We start from the raw sequence: 17,868 nt of genomic DNA on the forward strand, positions 1-17,868 counted from the left end.
TTTGGGACAGATACCTCTTCCACTGTTCTATGAGAGTCTTAGTGGTCAGCCTTCTCTTAAGGGCTCAACTCCTGGTAGGACTTCATGGGAACAAAACAACCTGAGATGATAATAACAACACAAAACAAAACACATATAAATACAGTATGAAACAAAACACACTCCCAATAACAACAACAACAAAGGGGCCTCAAAAATAAGAAAGGTTAAAGAAATGGGTAACTAATAGTTTGAAATTTAATGTTGAAAGGAAAAAAGAAAAAATAGAAGACTACCAAGATTTGAGAAAGGGGGAAGCAGCACCCAATCAAACTAAAGAGAAAGGTAAAAATTTCCTTGTGGAAGACATACACATATCCCTCTCCCTGCGCCTTTGGTCCACAAGTTATCCACATGGGGGAAGTGGGAGCAGTGTGCCGTATTTCTTACCCTCTAAATAGGTAAAGTCAGATTGCCAGTAGAGAGGCTGACACTTGCCCCAGCATCCAGAAGGAGGTAAGACAAAGTGTCTGCTGTAGGGTTCTATGCACACTGGTGTGTGCTGATAGGGGATGTTTGCAATACTGGCAGATTTATGCAAAACACCTGTCTTCTGAGCCTGTGGATGGATGTCAACTGGCGCCAAAGTCCCTGTCAGTGTAGCTTGGAGCATGTTGGAACATATCCTCTAAATGGCTCTGAGCATGAAAAAGTGACCAAGCCAAGTTAATTTGCTAGATGCAGAAAGTCTCAGACACCAAATGACCACAAGCCCTGGCCATCCTTCTCTATCTCAGCCCCTACGTAGATGAGCATACAGCTGGTTTCACTCTCCCTGGAAAGTGGACCACTGCTTTTCACAGGAACAATCTACTATTGTTCTCCTGCCCTGTAGAACTGTGGTAAAATTTAAAATAGCAACCGTTTTCTTGGGGTGGCTGCCAAGCTCCCTGTTTTTATCACTAGTGGCCCAGCTAGAAAAGACAGGAGACAACTCTCCAGCACCAGCATGCTCGCAGGAGCACAGATCTGTTCCACACCCTGCAAGACGCCAACTTTAATGTTTTCAAAACAGTTTGACTTACCTCCTGCAAAGTGGCAGCTTTCTCTTTACTTACCATCCTCTGGGTCACACAATTGTGACGACAAGATCTCTTATTTTTAGATTTAATCTGGTGGCTGTCCACTCCAGCCTGGATGGTGGTAGGCACCACTGCGGAGCTTCTGAGTGGAGCCTAACCTCTTGAACCTGGACATCTCTTGGCCCTCAGACCCCCTTGTACATGAAAGGCCAGGCTGGGGAGCCAGAGGCAGAACACTGCTTTGGTGGGTTGATGCATCAAGTCTCCAGAGAAGTCTTGAACTGGTTGATTCCTGACCTAGACAAATAAGAACTCAAGGTGAGATGACATCATGCAAATACTAGGCCTGTCTGCAAAATTTGGTGTCAGGAGCAGCAAGAGCCCTCTATCAGATGAGAGGTAGCCATCCTGAGGTTTCTCTGTGTAGGTTGTGGTGAGGGCCAGGGACACATAGGATTCCCAAGTACTGCTCATGGACCAGACCTTATCTCTCAAGGGCAGGCTAATCTAAGAGCAGTAATTCCTGCGGAACCCTACCTACCTTCCTTCACTCTTCTAGGCAGCCAAGTTACAATGGTAATGGCAACAGCAGGCCCTGAGCTAGGTGCACTGGGTGAAAATGGCAGAGGATGTGCACGAAAGATATTGACAGGTCAGGGAGCTGCTTTGGTTTGTAAAGTTGAACTTGGCCAATGAGCTCCTCCGAGTCTACAGAGGCTTACATCCCACCTGTCTTAGTCTCCCACCTCTGGCTTCCCAGTGTAGAAAAACAGCTCAATACCCATTGGTTAAGGGAAGCTGCTGCTCATTTTTTTTTTTTTTTTAATTTTGCTAAACCCTTCCCCAGTAAAGTGGGATTAAAAGAAAGAAAACTAGGCAAAACCCACAGTGTTTGCTGAGAGTTAAATCAGTTAAATTTATTGTGAATTTTGCCTTACCTCAAAACAAACAAGGAAACAAAACAAAACCAAGCCCATCGTGGTGGTGCACACCTTTAATCCTAGCGCTCAGGGGGCCAAGGCCAGCACAGTCTACAAAGGAGTCCAGGACAGCCCGGGTTTGTTACACAGAGAAACCCTGTCTCAAAGAAACAACCTCCCCCAAAAGAAGAAGAACACCAAACCCCACTGTGAGTAAATGAAAACTTTCCGTTGTTCCAAGAAACCTTGATAAAAGAATACTAAGAAACCAGGCATGTGCCAGGTATCCTTTTAAATCTCAGAACTAACAAGTCTGTGCAGCTGGAAATGAATAGCTATCTGAATCATCATCTTTGTCAATTCGTGAGACCAAGGTGACATTATGCTTGTCAGATTTACACAAATTAGGGTTGGGAAGTGAGGAAAGAGAAGTTCCTCATGTTGTGGTGACCCCCCCCCAGCCGTAGTTATTTTTGTTGCTTCTTCATAACTAACTTTGCTACTGTTATGAATTGTAATGTAAGCATCTTTGGAGATAGACATTTGCCAAACTGATCGTGACCCACAGGTTGAAAACTGCTACCCTAGGTGCCTATCCAACGACATCTTGAAGCAGCTGAGCCTACTTATTACTTCAGGTCTGTGTGAACAAGGAGATTTGTTCGTTACGTCACTTCTTCCTTGCCTCACGGTTCTTAAACAGCCCCATTGTCACAATGACGGCGGCCCCACTGCTTAGGGAATTGAACAACAGAACAGTTCTGTAGAGAACTTATTACTTAAGGGTTGCACGTAAACTACAAATCTGGCAAGCGTTTCGGTGCCTCCAAATGAGATTTCTTAAATAACGACTCTACCTTATGATCTAAGGAATCAACTAAACAAGACTATACAGACGCTGTAAGGCTGTAGGCGTTTATGACCTGGCATATCCCTGTCATTTGGGAGGCTGAAGGAGAACCAAGAATCTGTGGCCAGCCTGAGCTACGGAGCAACATCCTGCCTCCTGCACTTAGTAGGGAAGCACCCAGCTGGGCAGTGGTGGCTCACACCTTTAATCCCAGCACTTAGGAGGAAGAGGCAGGTGGTTCTCTATGAGTTCAAAGCCAGCCTCCTCTACAAAGTGAGTCCAGGACAGCCAAGGCTACACAGTCAAACCCTGTCTCCAAAAGAAAAAACAAAAGCAAAGCTCCCAACTTTATAAGATACATAATTAGACTCAAAAGGGAAAGATAGGCTCAATTTAGTAATAGAGGGTTTCAAAATCCTGTCAGCAGACACTTAATTAGACACTGTATCAGGGCATTCATGGTTAACAAGAGCTCACAAATGAACAAATCTGAAATTTTCTATCTTCTGATCACAATAGACTGAAACTAAGTTAACAAAAGAAACCCTGGCTGTTTTTTTTGTTTGTTTGTTTGTTTGTTTTAACTTGACACAAGCTAGAGGCATTTGGAAGAGGGAACTTCAACAACAACAAAAAATTGCCCCGCCCACATTGAGCTGTGTATACACTTTTCTTGATTGACACCTGATGTGGAAGCCCAGCTCATCACTGGCAGTGCTACTCCCGCTTGGTCTCAGCTGCTCTAAGAAAACAGACTGAGCAACCTTTAGGGACAAGCCAGTAACCTCTGGTGTCTACTTCAGTTCCTGCCTCTAGTTTGCTGACACATTTCTGTTCCTGACGTGTTTCTATGATGCACTTGAATGTAAAAGTATAAGCCAAATGCCCCCCCCCCCAAGCAAGTTGCTTTTGGAAATAATGTTTTATCACAGCACTAGAGATCCCAATTGATACAGAAACTGGTATTAGGTTGTGGGCTATTGCTGTGGCAGACCTGGCCATGTGTCTTTGGGGGGATTGTAGTGGTATTTGAACTTGGGGCTGGAGAAGTCATTGAGTGTTCAGAGCTAAGTGTCATGTTCTGTGGGAGCTCAGAAGGTGAGGATATTGAGAACAGTGCAGATGCTGGAAGCCTGCCTTGGAAACCTTTAGAAGGAAGCAAAGCAAAGACTCTATCAGAGCCATTTGTGTGATATTCTCAATTAAGAGTCACTAAGTTCGGGGCTTCACTATTAAGTGCATGTATATACTGTTTTGAGACAGGATGGTGCCACAGATTTTTGGTTCTACTTCAGTCTCCCAAATGATGGAGATGGGCTGCTAGGTTGGGCTATAAATGCATATAGATTTACAGTCATTGTATATTTGCTGGGACAACTGATGTTGTCAACTGAGGCTGAAGAGTCCGCCGTGGTTAAGAAGCGACCAGCGTCACTGAGGCTCTCAGGGTCAACACACAGACTCTGTGGGCCAATGCTGCACCTCATGTCGACAGTGGAAGTTGGTAGTATTGAAGAGTTGCCCATATGGTACTGGTTTTGGAAACATAAAGTGGGCATGGAGAGCAGCTGAGGCTTGGCACAACATAGTGGGGGCGGGTAGACTCCCTGGAAAGAACCCGGGAGAGGCTCTGAATGAAAGCTCAGCTGTGTTGAAATAGAACCCCCACCCCCAACATTTTGGAGGTGTCATTACATTGGATGGCTGCCGAGGACAATCTGAACCTAAGAGACAAGCTGTGTGTACTGCCAAGGGTGGAGCCAGAGAAGTGGCCTAAAGGATTGTGCCCAGGTGTTCAGGATTAAGTCCCAGACAGCAAGGACTGAACTTTTTACACTGTTGACCTTTGTTTTTTCTTTGATCTCATTCATTGTGACTATGCCCTGCTTCTTCCCTTTTGGAATAAGACAGTATTTAATTACTTTTTTAAAAACTTTACAGGAACTCAGAGTTATGAGATGTAGAGCATTTTATAGAAACTTTGGAAGTTTAGAGAAACTTTGATATTTTAGAGACACTCTAGAAGTTTTGAGAAAGGCTTGCAACTTTGAAAGACACTACGGGCATTTTAAAGAGACTGAACTTTTAAAGTGTTTGAAGTATTTTTAAAGACAGAAGGACTTAAACATTGGAATGTTTTGTTTTTGTTTTTGTTTTTTTGAGACAGGCTTTCTCTGTGTAGCCTTGGCTGTCCTGGACTCGCTTTGTAGACCAGGCTGGCCTCGAACTCACAGCGATCTGCCTGCCTCTGCCTCCTGAGAGCTGGGATTAAAGGCATGCACCACCACGCCTGACTTAAACATTGGAATGTTTTTTATTGTGATATTAATTAATATGAGTTCTTGGGGATGAACAATAAAGGAAAGATTATAATTAAACAGTAATGTGTCTGTGTGTCTAGTTGACAAGGGGCCAATTGTTCTGGTTAGTTTTTGTCAAATTGACAAATTGGAGTCATTTGAGAAGAGTGAGTCTTACCTGAGAAAATGCCCCCACAGAGTGGCCTGTGGGAAAGCCTAGAGGACATTTACTTGATTAATGATTAATATGGGCTGATCTCCCTGGGTGGTACCACCCCTGGCAGGTGGTCCAGCATGGTATAAGAAAGCAGCCTGAGCAAGCCACATGGGTCAAGCCAAGCAGTAGCATCCTCCATGGTCTTCGCATCAGTTCCTGCCTCCAGGTTCCTACCTTGAACTGCTGCCCTATGGGTTATTGGGAAAATCAGGAACGATATTGAAATTTTTCTTTACACATTCAGTAACTATAAACACAACACCCCCAAATCTGTGATGCATAGCAAAAGCTACACTGAAGGAAATGTATAGCAATAAATGCCTACATTAAAAATAGGGTGTGGTGGCGCACGCCTTTAATCCCAGCACTTGGGAAGCAGAGGCAGGCAGATCGCTGTGAGTTCGAGGCCAGCCTGGTCTACAAAGCGAGTCCAGGACAGTCAAGGCTACACAGAGAAACCCTATCTCGAAAAACAAAAACAAAAACAAAACAAAACAAAAACAAACAAACAAAAAATCCAGACATGTTTTTTTTTTAAACTTAATGGTGCACTTCAAAGACTTTAAAAAGCAAAATCAAAACTTTTCAAAAATTCATAAAAGGACAGAAACAGAACAAGACTAAAGAAAATGGAGACAAGGCAAGAGAGGGAGAGGAGAAGGAAGGCCATGTTATGGGGTAGGTGGAGGGGAAAGCACATGGCTGGCGTGGATGGAGGCTTCGGCCCAGAAGAAGAGCTTTAGCAAGCACTGTCAATGCACAGCCTGCTGTCTCCGTTGCTTAGTGTCACATGCTTCAGATGTTTCTACAGAGCCTCTTTGCTGAAGAAAATCTGCACAATGCGACAGAAGCAGCTGGGCCTCTGCGATCGCCCGGCTACTGAGCCTAGCCGGGACTGGGGTATCGACTACTGGGCCCCAGAAGCAAAACCAGCCCCAGAAATATTTGAAAATGAGGTCATGGAACTACTGAGAGAATTCGTCAAAAGCCAAAACAAAGAGCAGAGACCACGTGCCCCAGATCTGGAGCATCTCTCTGTAAAACCTCCTTAAGCTGTGTGCCACTGCCTGGCACGGTGAGCAGAATACGGGCAGACACCGCTTCTGGTACTGACCTCGGCTTCCTGCTCCTTAGGCACTTGAACCTCTCCCAGGACAGACATGTAAGGTGCAAGATAATTCATTCTAACCCGTGCTTGTTTGTACAGCACAGGTCAGACCTCTTGCAGGGCTGTGGTGCAGGTCTGCCACAAGGGGGCACTGTAGGGGAAGCCGTTAGCTGCCTCAACCCCAACAACGCAAAAGACACAGCTGCTATCTATCTGAAGAGCTGCCTGCTCCACCCTCCTTTACCCAGTGACTCTGGGCTTTATTAAAACGGCTCCTTTCCAACCTGATCCAGTTCTTTCTGCCAAAGAGAGCCAGTCCAAGCCCCTGAACTGAGCCCATCAAAGGCATAGCAAGCTGAATCCCACACCCAGCAGGAATGCTGTGGGCACACTGCTTAAGTCAACATCCTCATCAAATTTTCTTCACAGCATGCACTTTGTAAACTGAAAGATAATTGATTATTGAAAGATATCAAGAGAAAGAAATTGCAAGTTTTCCAGTCCTCACCAAAAAAGAAAAGAAAGTGGAGAGGAAAGAAACAATTCAAAGGATCAACGAAAGCATGTTGGTTTTAAAAAAGAAAAACAAAAGTGATAAATCCTTAGCTAGATTACTCAATGAGAAAGGAGAAGAGATTCCATATTTATTTTCAAGTGAGAGGTAGAGAAAAAGACATCACAATGGATGCCACAGATTCAGAGATGGGAAGATGGCGGGCGACATCCATTCATCAACTGCTTAGGATCTCTTGGAAGGGAGAGCAGCCATCCACTGAAGCAGATCTTGTCAGGAAGGCACTGAGGTTACAGTCGCAAGGAAAGAAAGAAACTCTAAACAGAATGTAATAAAGTCTGGTCTTGAGGCCTCTGCCCCAAGTGGGGAGTACGCAACTCCAAATGCATTGCACGTGTAATGGGAGAGACTGGGAACCACAGCCTAAGACAGAGCCCCCTAAGAATATGTACTCTGATTTTCAGTATCAAATAAGTCAGAGGGCAGAGGTGGGTATTGGCTGCAAGAGACAAACGTTACATGGCAGAGAGAGGGGCAGGGGCTAAAACCGACTATATTAGAAGCCAGGTGTGATGAAACACGTCTTTAATTTCAGCACTTAAGAGGTAGAGACTAATGAACCTCTGTGAGTTTGAGGTCGCACCAGTATATATAGTGAGTTCAGGACACCCAGGGCTACACAACAGACCTTATATGAAAACAAAAGGAAGAGCGAGCACCGAGAGCTCACCATATTGGGCTAATCATTAGGTCCATCTGTGATCTGATTAGACAGGGATCAAAGGGCCTGCATGCATATAGGTGCCAGGAAACTCCTGTCATTGGCATTTAGGAGGCTAGTGGCAAGAAATGATGTTCAAAAGTCCTTGGTGATTGAGGGGTTGCATGCTCTGGTGGCAGAATTTCCTCCCTGTCTGTACAGTCCATGCTGGTGCCCCAGGGCAACTGTCAGGCGATATAACTGAGATCTGGGCTGCAGAACCCCTCTAGTAGCTAGAGTTTCGCCGGAAGGATTTCAAGTCAGAACTGCAGTGTCCTGCAGTGTAGAAATCAAGTCTGAGCAAGTGGGAGCAAGAAGGATGAATGGTTATAGTGCTTAAAGGGGCTGGTGTAGAAGACACCAGTGCCAACAGCTGTCGACAGTCTTCAGGGACAGAAAGATCAGGACCAAAAGAACAACAACCACAGCTGGGCTCATGAACTCCCTCAGGCCGAAGCGTTAACATAACAAAGATCATCACAGTAGGGTGCAAGGCCTTCAGTTCTTCTCTCCTTGGAAGACACAACCCCACACATCCAGAGAATTTGTAAAAGGAGAGAAAAGTTTGTTCCACAGATGGCTACAAAATAAATATAGGAAAAAAGTGAACCATGTAGAATTTATATAGAAAAATGAGCATATACGTAAATTTTGGTTACACACATACAAAAAAAAAAAAAAAGCCCCACCAAAATATTTTTAATTACTTAAATGGAAAATTGTAAAGGTCGTGGAGGAAGATCTATACATCCTGTCCCCTAAAAAAATGCCAACTAGATAGCCCAGTGAGTAAAGGCACCTGCTGCGGACCTAACACTTGGAGTTCAATCCCTGAGAGCCACATGGCGAAAGGCAAGAACTGGCTCTCGCGCATTGTATTCTGAAGAGCAAGAAGCAAAACGTTTGTAGCTGGTGACTGCTCCTTTGCCCTTCCTGGAACCCAGAAAACTCAAAGCTACACATTCCTTCCTTCTCATCTTTTTGAGTCCTCACTCTGAGCTATGCACAACTTAGAACGGCCAGGATGATGTCCCTAAGTGCCCACTTGCGTGCTTGCACTTTCTCTCTTTCACCAGTTTGGCTCTAAAATGTACAGTACACTGGAACGTCACGAGCTCCCCATCCTTAGTAACAAGGTATGGCTGGGTGGGGGGTGGGGAGTGGGTGGTGGGTGGGGGATGGGGCAGTAGTGGAACATTCTCCTCTTAGGAGATACCTCATTGTACAGAATCCTCCAGGTCCTTATCTCACACCCATCAATTCCCACGTGGAAGAAACCCACTTGGTGCTTCCTAGAACACAGGCGGCTGGCACTTAAGACTATTCAAACAGGGCTAAGGCGCCATTGATGCTTGTTCGCAGAATTCTCCAGGGAACCCTGGGAATTTCTATTGCATTGAGGATAAATCTTGGTATGGAGTGTTGAGCAGCATGTCAGCCCATGTTTGTTCCTCTTTACCTGGTTCCCCAGGCATGGTTGGCCTGAATGCTTCTAGAAACTCTGCAGTGTCCTTGCTTCTCATGTCTGGAGGCCTGGAAACCAATGAAGTATCTATCACTCACAGAGGTGTCCTTTGCCAATCTCCGGTTCACTTTCTTACCTGGGCACTTGTTGACCTTATCAGACACACTCTGGACTGGGCAACCCTTACGCCAGCATGCAGTCCATTAATGCTCAGGCATGAGTCTCTCTGCTTATTCACTTTCATGAGGCTTATTTGTTCTATAAAGTTGATAAAGAATCAAGTTGGTATAAAAATAATTACTTTTCACCAGAAGTATATCTGGGTCCCCTACCAGATGCCATCAGGGTGTCAATATGATACCACTCCCATGATGTCTACAAGGACCTTATGATAGAGACTGCAATATTACTTAATTTCCATTGGAAGGCAAACAGAGGGATTCAGATTACATAGTATTTTTATTATCAATGTGTTTGTGTATGTGTGTGTACTTGTGTGAGTCTGTATGCACCACATACACATGGATAGCTAGTGAGGTCGGGCTCCTGGAATTGGACTTATAAGCAGTTGTCAACCATGGGTGCTGAGAGCTTAAACCTTGGTAGTCTACAAAATCAGTAAAGTGCTCTCGACTGCTGAGCCATCTTTCTAGCCCCAGATTCTCTATGTCCATCCTTCTGTTCATTTCCAATTTTGTTAAGTCAGTGCTTACAAAATTCGACAGTAAGTCCTATAAATATGTCGTCTCCCAGGTTCTTTCTTCTCACTTGCATGATTTTTCTTCCTCTTTCTTTACAAACTATCCTTTGAAGTGTACCAAATTCAAGTGGGCATTGGGGCATGCACCCTCAGGCAGTAGTCACTAGTCAGGCCCAGGCAAGCCAAGTGCCCCCAGTGAGGAGGCTGGCTTTGCCACAGCTGGCCTCTCTGGTCAGGAAACAGAGACTGACATGGCCATGGATTGCCTAGCCAGTGGAGCCCAGAGCATCCCTAATGATGTTCCTACCCATGCTAAGGGCCCACGTTCTGAAGAGGAAGGCTTTGCTGGGGAGAAGGAAGCTGATGGGGCCCTGTATGCCTGGGGGCTGTCAGAAGGTCCACCCTGCACATCCATGCAACAGGCTGCCAATCTTTTTAATGAGGGCTGAGACTCGGAACTGAAAGCTGACCATGAGAACCCTTAGGATGCCGATGACGTGCAGGGGAGCATGTCTGAAGAGAGTAAACCTTGGGTGTGCAGTGCCCCAGAAGAAGACATGATGTGTGGCCCCCAGTGGGCACCATCCACCTCCGCTGACACCACATTATTCAAAGATGGTCTTTGAAGACAGGACAGTTTGATGATGCCAAGGACTAAAAGTGTTGCTTTCTGTCGTGGGGGAGTTTTTGTATCTTCCAGATCAAGGGTTGTTTCCTGTGTTTTAAGTGAGATATCCTTTCCAGGGCCTGGTTCCCAATGGCTCCTTGGGGGCTACAGACAGGTGCTAGCCAGGTCCCGCTGCTGTCCCATTTTGTTGCTATTGTTAGTGGGCTCTTTGGGTTGTGTTGGCCTTTTTGTCTGTGTCAGAGTTGTGTTCTTTAGAAATGAGGGTGGGGCTGGGGAAGAAATGTACCAAATTCTGGGAATATGTATAGATAGATTCTCAAGCTTTGTCTCAAACCTAACGGGGCCATCATTTAGTAAGTCTGGTGATTTTTTAGTTTCTTTTTTTTTTTTTTTTTTTTTTTTTTTTGTAGAAGGAGGGCTAGAAAGATAGCTCAGCACTGCTCTTCAAGAGCATCCATGTTCAGGTTCCGTCATCCACATGAAGCAGTTCAAAACCACCTGTAATTCCAGCTCCAGGGTATCTGATGGCCTCCTCTGGCTCCTGTGGGAAACTCCACTTGTGTGCACAAAAGGTTTTTTTTTTAATTATTATTTTACTATTTATTGTTATTTTATTATTTATTAAAGAGTTTTATTTATGTATTGTATACATATGAGTGTTTGCCTCCATGTATGTGCGTTTACCATGTGTTTATAGGGAGCAGACAGAGTGCTAGTTTTTGGATCCTCTAGAACTGAAGCTACAAATGCTTGTGAGCTTCCAGGTGGGTGCTGGGAACTGAACCCAGGTCCTCTGCAAGAGCAGCAAGTGCTCTCAGCCACAGAGCCACCTCTCCAGCCACCTTATTATTTTTAACTACATGTATGTCTATGTGTGGGTGTATGCACATGAGTTTGTGTGCTTGAAGAGACCAGAAGAGGGTGTCAGACATCCTGGAGCTGGGGTTACACGTGTTTTATAAGCTGCCCAATGTAGGTGCTGTGAACTGAACTCTGGTCCTCTCCAAGAGTAAGTGATCTTAACTGCTGCGCCATCTGTCTAGCCTCGCGTTCAGTTTCTTTAAAGAGCAGAGTATGCATGTGTACCAGGTGTGATGGTCAACAGTGAGAATGAGAACTTTCTGGATAGGAATTCTGTTGCTCACATCTAATGGAAGACACTGGAGTGACTACCTGCTCTGTAGCTAGTGACAGTAGAAACCACCAGAGAGACCCTCAGTTTCCCCCAAGATGCTGCTGAGGAAAACTCTTCTCTAGGCATATGCTATGGCTTCCTACATTCTCTTCACAATTAAATATCTGCCCTTAAAATTCAGTTTTCGTTATCATGAACTTTATTGTGATTTCTCACTTGCTCTGGCTACCCTCCCTTTTTCATTATTGTTGTAGCTTTGTACATTTGTTACTTTTTTTTTTATTAGCAATCTGGTAGAAGAAATACATGTTTATACAACCTGCTATTTTGATTAAGAAGTCACTGCACAATTACTTTTGAACCAACAACTGTTATTGGAGTTTTAAGAACAACCACACATTTGATGCACTTGCTTCCTGCAGAGAAGAAGCACACTACTGGGTTTTCAGATGTTCCTTTGCCTTGGAGCCTTTTAAAAATTGCTTGTGTCAAATAATTAAAGATTCAATTGTAAAGTCCTCTTCTTGTGTAAATTTTCCTGATTTAGTATCACTTTGCAAATATAAAGGAAGCCAGGGACTGGAGCATACTCATCAGAAACTCCTGGAGTCAGAGCAGTGGGGCTTTCTGCTGTCCTCTCAAAAGCACAGTATTCACATAGGCTTATTTAAAAAACCCATTCTTTACCTAATTTATTTATTTTTATATAAGCTAAACCATAGTCATGTTTGAAATAAAAAATGTTTTCAAAGTAAGAGGGAACCATGCCTGACGTCTAAGTTGATAGAGATATGTTTAATTTGAAAACGTATGGATTCTCCCGATTACTTTTATAACTGAGTTTTCTCGATTATTTCATCAGCCAATCAACCTAAAATCAATCAACCGCATTATCTGGGTCTTGATTTGGGAAGGGAGAGAAGGTGTCTAGGTTGGACACACTACAGGAGGGTCAAAAATAGTGGTTGTATTCCCACACCTCAGGCTAGGGCAACATGGAGGAAGAGAGGGCAGAAAGACGGTAAGAGCTGGAGGGTCAGAGAGTTCGCTGTGAGGTTGTGTCTCCTAGCAATGTCAGAAGCTTCGCCCAGAAAGTCTCACCAACACAGTTCCCCACACATGTGCTGAACAGGGACACCATCAATGGCCATGCCACAGTGGAGGAGGAAATGCCCATGGGTTGGGTCCAACCCTACAGAAAGAGCTATAGACAACTAACAAAAGATGGGAGTGGGGGAGGTGGTCTTCCTCAATGAAGAAAACACCATTTGGTTGCCTAGTGCCTAATATTCAGCTCTGAAAGCACAGATACAGGTAGCATTATACAGATTAAGCAGGTTATATTTAGGAATATATATGTATGCACACATACATATATGCATACAATAATGATTAGTGGGGAAAAAGAGGTTTGAAGAATTTGAAGAAGAGTAGGAAAAGGTATATGGGAGGGTTTGGAGGAAGGAAAGAAAAGAGAAATGTAACTATATTATAATCTAAAAAATAAAATTAAGAAAAATAATAGCTGAATAGCGTCCATTTTAAAAACACATCTCATAAAAACCTTCAACTACTCTGGGTGAAAAGTAGTAGCACTTTCACATCCAATTTTGCTTACAGAAATAACTTCTTTCTCGCCATTTCATCTAAAGAATCTGCTATTCTTGCAAGAAATGGAGTTACATGGCTATGTGTTAAACTTTGGGCAATATAACTGAAAATTGTTAGATTAGTGCAAAAATAACTCTTAACGGAATGTCACATAAAAGGTGACATTTATAGGTCTGATGGTAGTAAAGATCAAATTAAACATTAGGAAGAATGACCCAGTGGTCCCAAGCACTGGCTGCTCTTCCAGAGGACCCAGGTACTATTCCCAGCACCTGTGTAGCAGTTCTATTCCCAGCACTCACGTGGCAGCTCGTTACCACCTGTAACCCAGTTTCAGGGAATCTGGTGCCCTTTTCCGACGTCCGTGGGCACCAGGCATGAACATGTGAGCAACGCACCGCTTTCCCCTCCGTCTGCCCTGGACACACACTAGAAGTTGTGTCATTTCCATTAACTAAAATTACTTCACCCATCACATAACCATCTATGCTCCTTGAAGAGATGAGCTGTGCTGATGTAGCATTGTCCATTTGGTTATTCCCCTGTTGGAAGCCAACAGGGGTGGCTTTCTACTTTGAGTTTATTATTTATAGATAAATACATAAATATACACATAGCTTTTTATTGTCACATTGAAGTCAGATGACTATTTAACAGTTAAGTAAAGATATCTAACATCAGCACATTAGTTCCATGTTTAAGAACTTAGTGTAGGGGCCACTGTTTTGATAGAGGGTAACTAGACAAAAAGATGGCACTTGACAAAAGTGATCCATAAAAAACAAATAAGCTTTCCTTTCTTCCCTTTGCTAATTTTCCTGTGTCATGCAATTTGTCTTTCTTATTCGACACCCTGTTTTGCCCTTTTACTTTTCTTTTAAAATTATCTTTATGTAATGTGCATTTGCATTTTGCCTGCGTTTATGTCTGGGTAAGAATGTTGAGATCCCTGCAACTAGAGTTACAGTTGAGCCGCTCTGTGGGTGCTGGGAATTGAACCTGGGTCCTCTGTTAGAAGAGCCAGTGCTCTTAACCACCAAGCCATCTCTCCAGCTCTGCCTTTCTCCTTTTCAATAGCACGTCATTGATGCACATGAAATGAAACGCCTGTGACTAAGGAAACCCAAGTGGTTTATCCTCTTTGGCTTCCAAAGCTTAAAGTTTAAATTATAAAATATTCCGAGTTTTTCAGATGGAAAATGAGTGATCAAAAACTGGAGGCAGGTAGAAACATTTCGGCTCCACTGGGAGCACTGAAAATGGCATGGAAGAGTTGGGGGATGGAAAGACCCAGAGGGTTCAGGGGCCCCACAGGGAGACCATCCCCTTCATAAACTGATGCACCAACCAAGGACAGTGTACACAGAGAGCCTAGACTGCCCCCGCCCCCGTCAGATCTAGCCAATGAACAGCTCATTCTCCAAGGCTGGGCTGGAGGGGGGTGGGAGAGTGGGACTGCCTCTGACGGGAACTCTGATGCTTCTGATCTGATCACTTCCCCTTGGCAGGGAGGCCTGGCAGGCTCCCAGAAGAAAGGGGATGCAGGCTAGCCAGATAGGACCTAGTAGGCTGTGGTCTGATGATGAAGGAGGAGGGCCCTTGTCAGAGGCCTAGGGGAAGGGAATAGGGCAGAAGAGGGAGGGAAGGTGGGAATGGGAAGACAGAAGTGAGGGGACACCGATTGGGATGTAAGATGAATAAATTATAATGAATAAAAAATTTAAAAAGCTACAGAGAAAGTCTCTCTTAATACGTAACAAAAAAAGCCTTACATCCCACTGGAGGAAATAAAGTGCCCAAAGAAATAAACATGATATCTCTATCACCTATCTTTTATCTATCTATCTATCTATCTATCTATCTATCTATCTATCTATCTATCTATCTATCTAGCTATCTATCATCTATCTATCTTCTATCTATTATCTATCTATCTATCTATCTATCTATCTATCTATCTATCTATCTACCTATCTACTTATCAGGGAACAAGGTTGTCCCATCTTTCTTTTGATAAGAAAAACTAGTTACAAAACAGTCACAGAGGAGGCGAGGCAGGGCTGGACTACATTACAGAAGGGAAAGCAGAGCAGGACAGGGAGCAGGAGACAGGAGACAGAGCCAGGACAGAACTCATCACTGTAGAATGAAAATTGCCTTCCTTTTCTGGCACACTATTTTTTTTTTTTTCGTGACTACTCCATGAAGTGAGTGAGATAAAGGCTCCATTCATACAGGAACAAATAGATGAGGTGACTTTTCATCACAGAGATGGCCACATAAAGGGCCATGTGCAGCTCCAGTGTGACGTTTGTCTCTTAGGTTTTATTACTTGTCATTTGCCTGATTCTTCATCATCTTTGACTTTGTTTTTTATTATGGTACAAATGTCAATTGCAAGGATTGTTTTCTGAACTTCAACAAATAGTACACTATAAATTACATTACAACATTCATTGTTTCATATTCAAGGATGATAATACAATTTTAACAGTTTTCACCCATTTTAGCAATACACAGTCACATTACATTAACTACATGGATTAAAAACTGCTGCCAAAAATCATTGATTTATGTACAATATCTTTTATAAATGTTCTTAAATAATCTACAAAGCTGTTTTAACAAACTTCTGAAGTGATAGCTTCACATACTGTGACGGTTTAAATGGAAAACACGCCTTGTTTCCCCTTCTCTTCACATTTAAAAAATAGTCTTTGACCTTGGCTCAAAAGGACTTTCCAAACAAATGATATTAATTATAAAGATATCATTATAATTCCTGTCCACTGCCGAACGTAGAATTTTCAGAAAGTTCAGAACTGAGGAAGGCAAGCTGTCGCCTGAGCTGCCTTTTCTGCCCCGGTTGCTCACACAGTTTGACCTCGATGTTGGCGTCATTGAACGCATCCCCTTTGGTTTCCTCTACTGGGTGCTGTTGGCGTGATAGCTTTGCTCTCGTCTGCGTCATAGAAATTCCAGAATTTCCAAGCTTCCGTTCTGGGGAGAAGGTTTCTCTTACTATGCAATAACAAACTGCAGACAAGAAATTCTTTTTGAAGTTTTCATTCATAAACGCATACACAATGGGATTGCAGATGGAGTTGAAAAACCCAATTATTTGTACTACAGCAAAAACCATCTTGATTGTGACATCATCGTATTCTTTTTCAAAATTACCTGAAATAGAATAGTACTTTAGAACGCTGACTGACTTTTATCAAGAAAATGAAAAACCGTTTATCATCAGACATTGTCAGAGGCGAAAGGCATGCAAATTCCTGAAGACCACTTGGGGAAGAGGAACCTCATGATCTGCGAACAAGTGGCCTTTGTGTTGAGCACCCTTACACAGGCTGCGGTCCGGCAAGTGTTGCCAGGCAATTCTACTAAGTAATTCAGGTGTTGTGTAGACTAGAAGCAGGAATTACCCTTCAAATATTCACTTGCACTGCAGAAAACACAGTCACGGTGACAGTCCTAACTTATCAGGGGGAATTCCTTGAGTGCTGACTGCTAATGAAGTACAAGTCAGGGTTGTAAAGAGATGATTCATAGGATGCGACATTGCTCCCCCTTAGGAATAGTGTAAGAATCTGGAATATATATATATATGTATATATATTCATATTACATCTCAATTTTATCCCATCCCTTGTATTCTCCCATTCCTCCCTCCCTCCCACTTTCCCCCTACTCCCCTCCCCTATGACTGTGACTGAGGGGGACCTCCTCCTAGAAGCTTTTCTTTATTGTGTACAACTACTGAAGTACGCGCGTCCTCGTCACACATAATCACCCATCGCACAGCAAGCTGGTGCTCTTTCAGCAGGAAAGAATCAGACTCAAGGCTTGATACTTAATTAAGCCAGTGAATAGCCACAGGTTCCCAGTGGTTCCTGTCTATTCTAGCAGGAGATGGACCTGAGAGTCATTCAACAAGAATGCCAGGTACTCACTGTATTCAACCATCATGTGAACAACATGGAAAGGTGCCCAGCACGCAGCGAAGAGAGCCACCACTGTCACCATCATAACGACAGCCCGCTTCTTCTTCCTAGGCCCACAAGAGAGTAGTATGTTGGTTTGCTTTCCCACGGAAAATGTGTTAAACAGCAAGACTGAGATAGAAGTGGAACTTAGTCCACCCCCAACATAATTACAGGCAGTTTATCAAGTTTTCCTGTTTGTTTCACCCTTGTCTTCATGTACTTAAACATGCTTATGATGAAGGGGCATTGTGGGTCTGGTATTTTGCAGAAACGGAGGCACCAAGAAGCTTCTGTGAATTGCATCAGTCAGACGGCTAGCAGGGGCTGTACTTTGGGTTTGCATTTAGGGGTCTAATTTCAGTGACTAAGCTTTAATTCACTGTGTAGTGAAAGTCATTCATGTCTGTGGTAGCAAAATATTGGTATTTATAAAATACAGCAACCTTTAAGGATAGAATTAAAATGCTGGTTTTATCTAGGAATTCAAATTCATTTCTTTCTTCTTTGTATAAGGTAGACTCATATCTGCACTAGAACTATATATTTGATTTATATTTTAAAAGTTCATTCTTGGTACCACTCCCTTCAACTCATTAGCTCTTCTTTT

General features: G+C 43.5%; 1 protein-coding gene and 1 pseudogene across 1 annotated transcript in view; one reads left to right on the forward strand and one right to left on the reverse strand.

Annotated features, from left to right (window-relative positions):
* The first annotated feature begins 6,187 nt into the window (after nucleotides 1–6,187).
* LOC127199623 (coordinator of PRMT5 and differentiation stimulator-like) lies at nucleotides 6,188–10,553 on the forward strand (annotated as a pseudogene).
* A 5,436-nt stretch (nucleotides 10,554–15,989) lies between these two features.
* LOC127198889 (pyroglutamylated RF-amide peptide receptor) overlaps nucleotides 15,990–17,868 on the reverse strand; it is a 29,832-nt gene continuing 27,953 nt past the window's right edge. Inside the window, exons 5-6 of the mRNA XM_051156818.1 lie at nucleotides 17,229–17,326; nucleotides 15,990–16,449 (exon numbers count right to left, since the gene is read on the reverse strand). Coding sequence (XP_051012775.1) covers nucleotides 16,043–16,449; nucleotides 17,229–17,326 — 505 coding nt within the window. The 3' untranslated portion in view covers nucleotides 15,990–16,042. The remainder of the gene's footprint in view (nucleotides 16,450–17,228; nucleotides 17,327–17,868) is intronic.

The sequence above is a fragment of the Acomys russatus genome, chromosome 15, assembly GCF_903995435.1.
Source record: "Acomys russatus chromosome 15, mAcoRus1.1, whole genome shotgun sequence".
NCBI classification, from domain to species: Eukaryota; Metazoa; Chordata; class Mammalia; order Rodentia; family Muridae; genus Acomys; species Acomys russatus.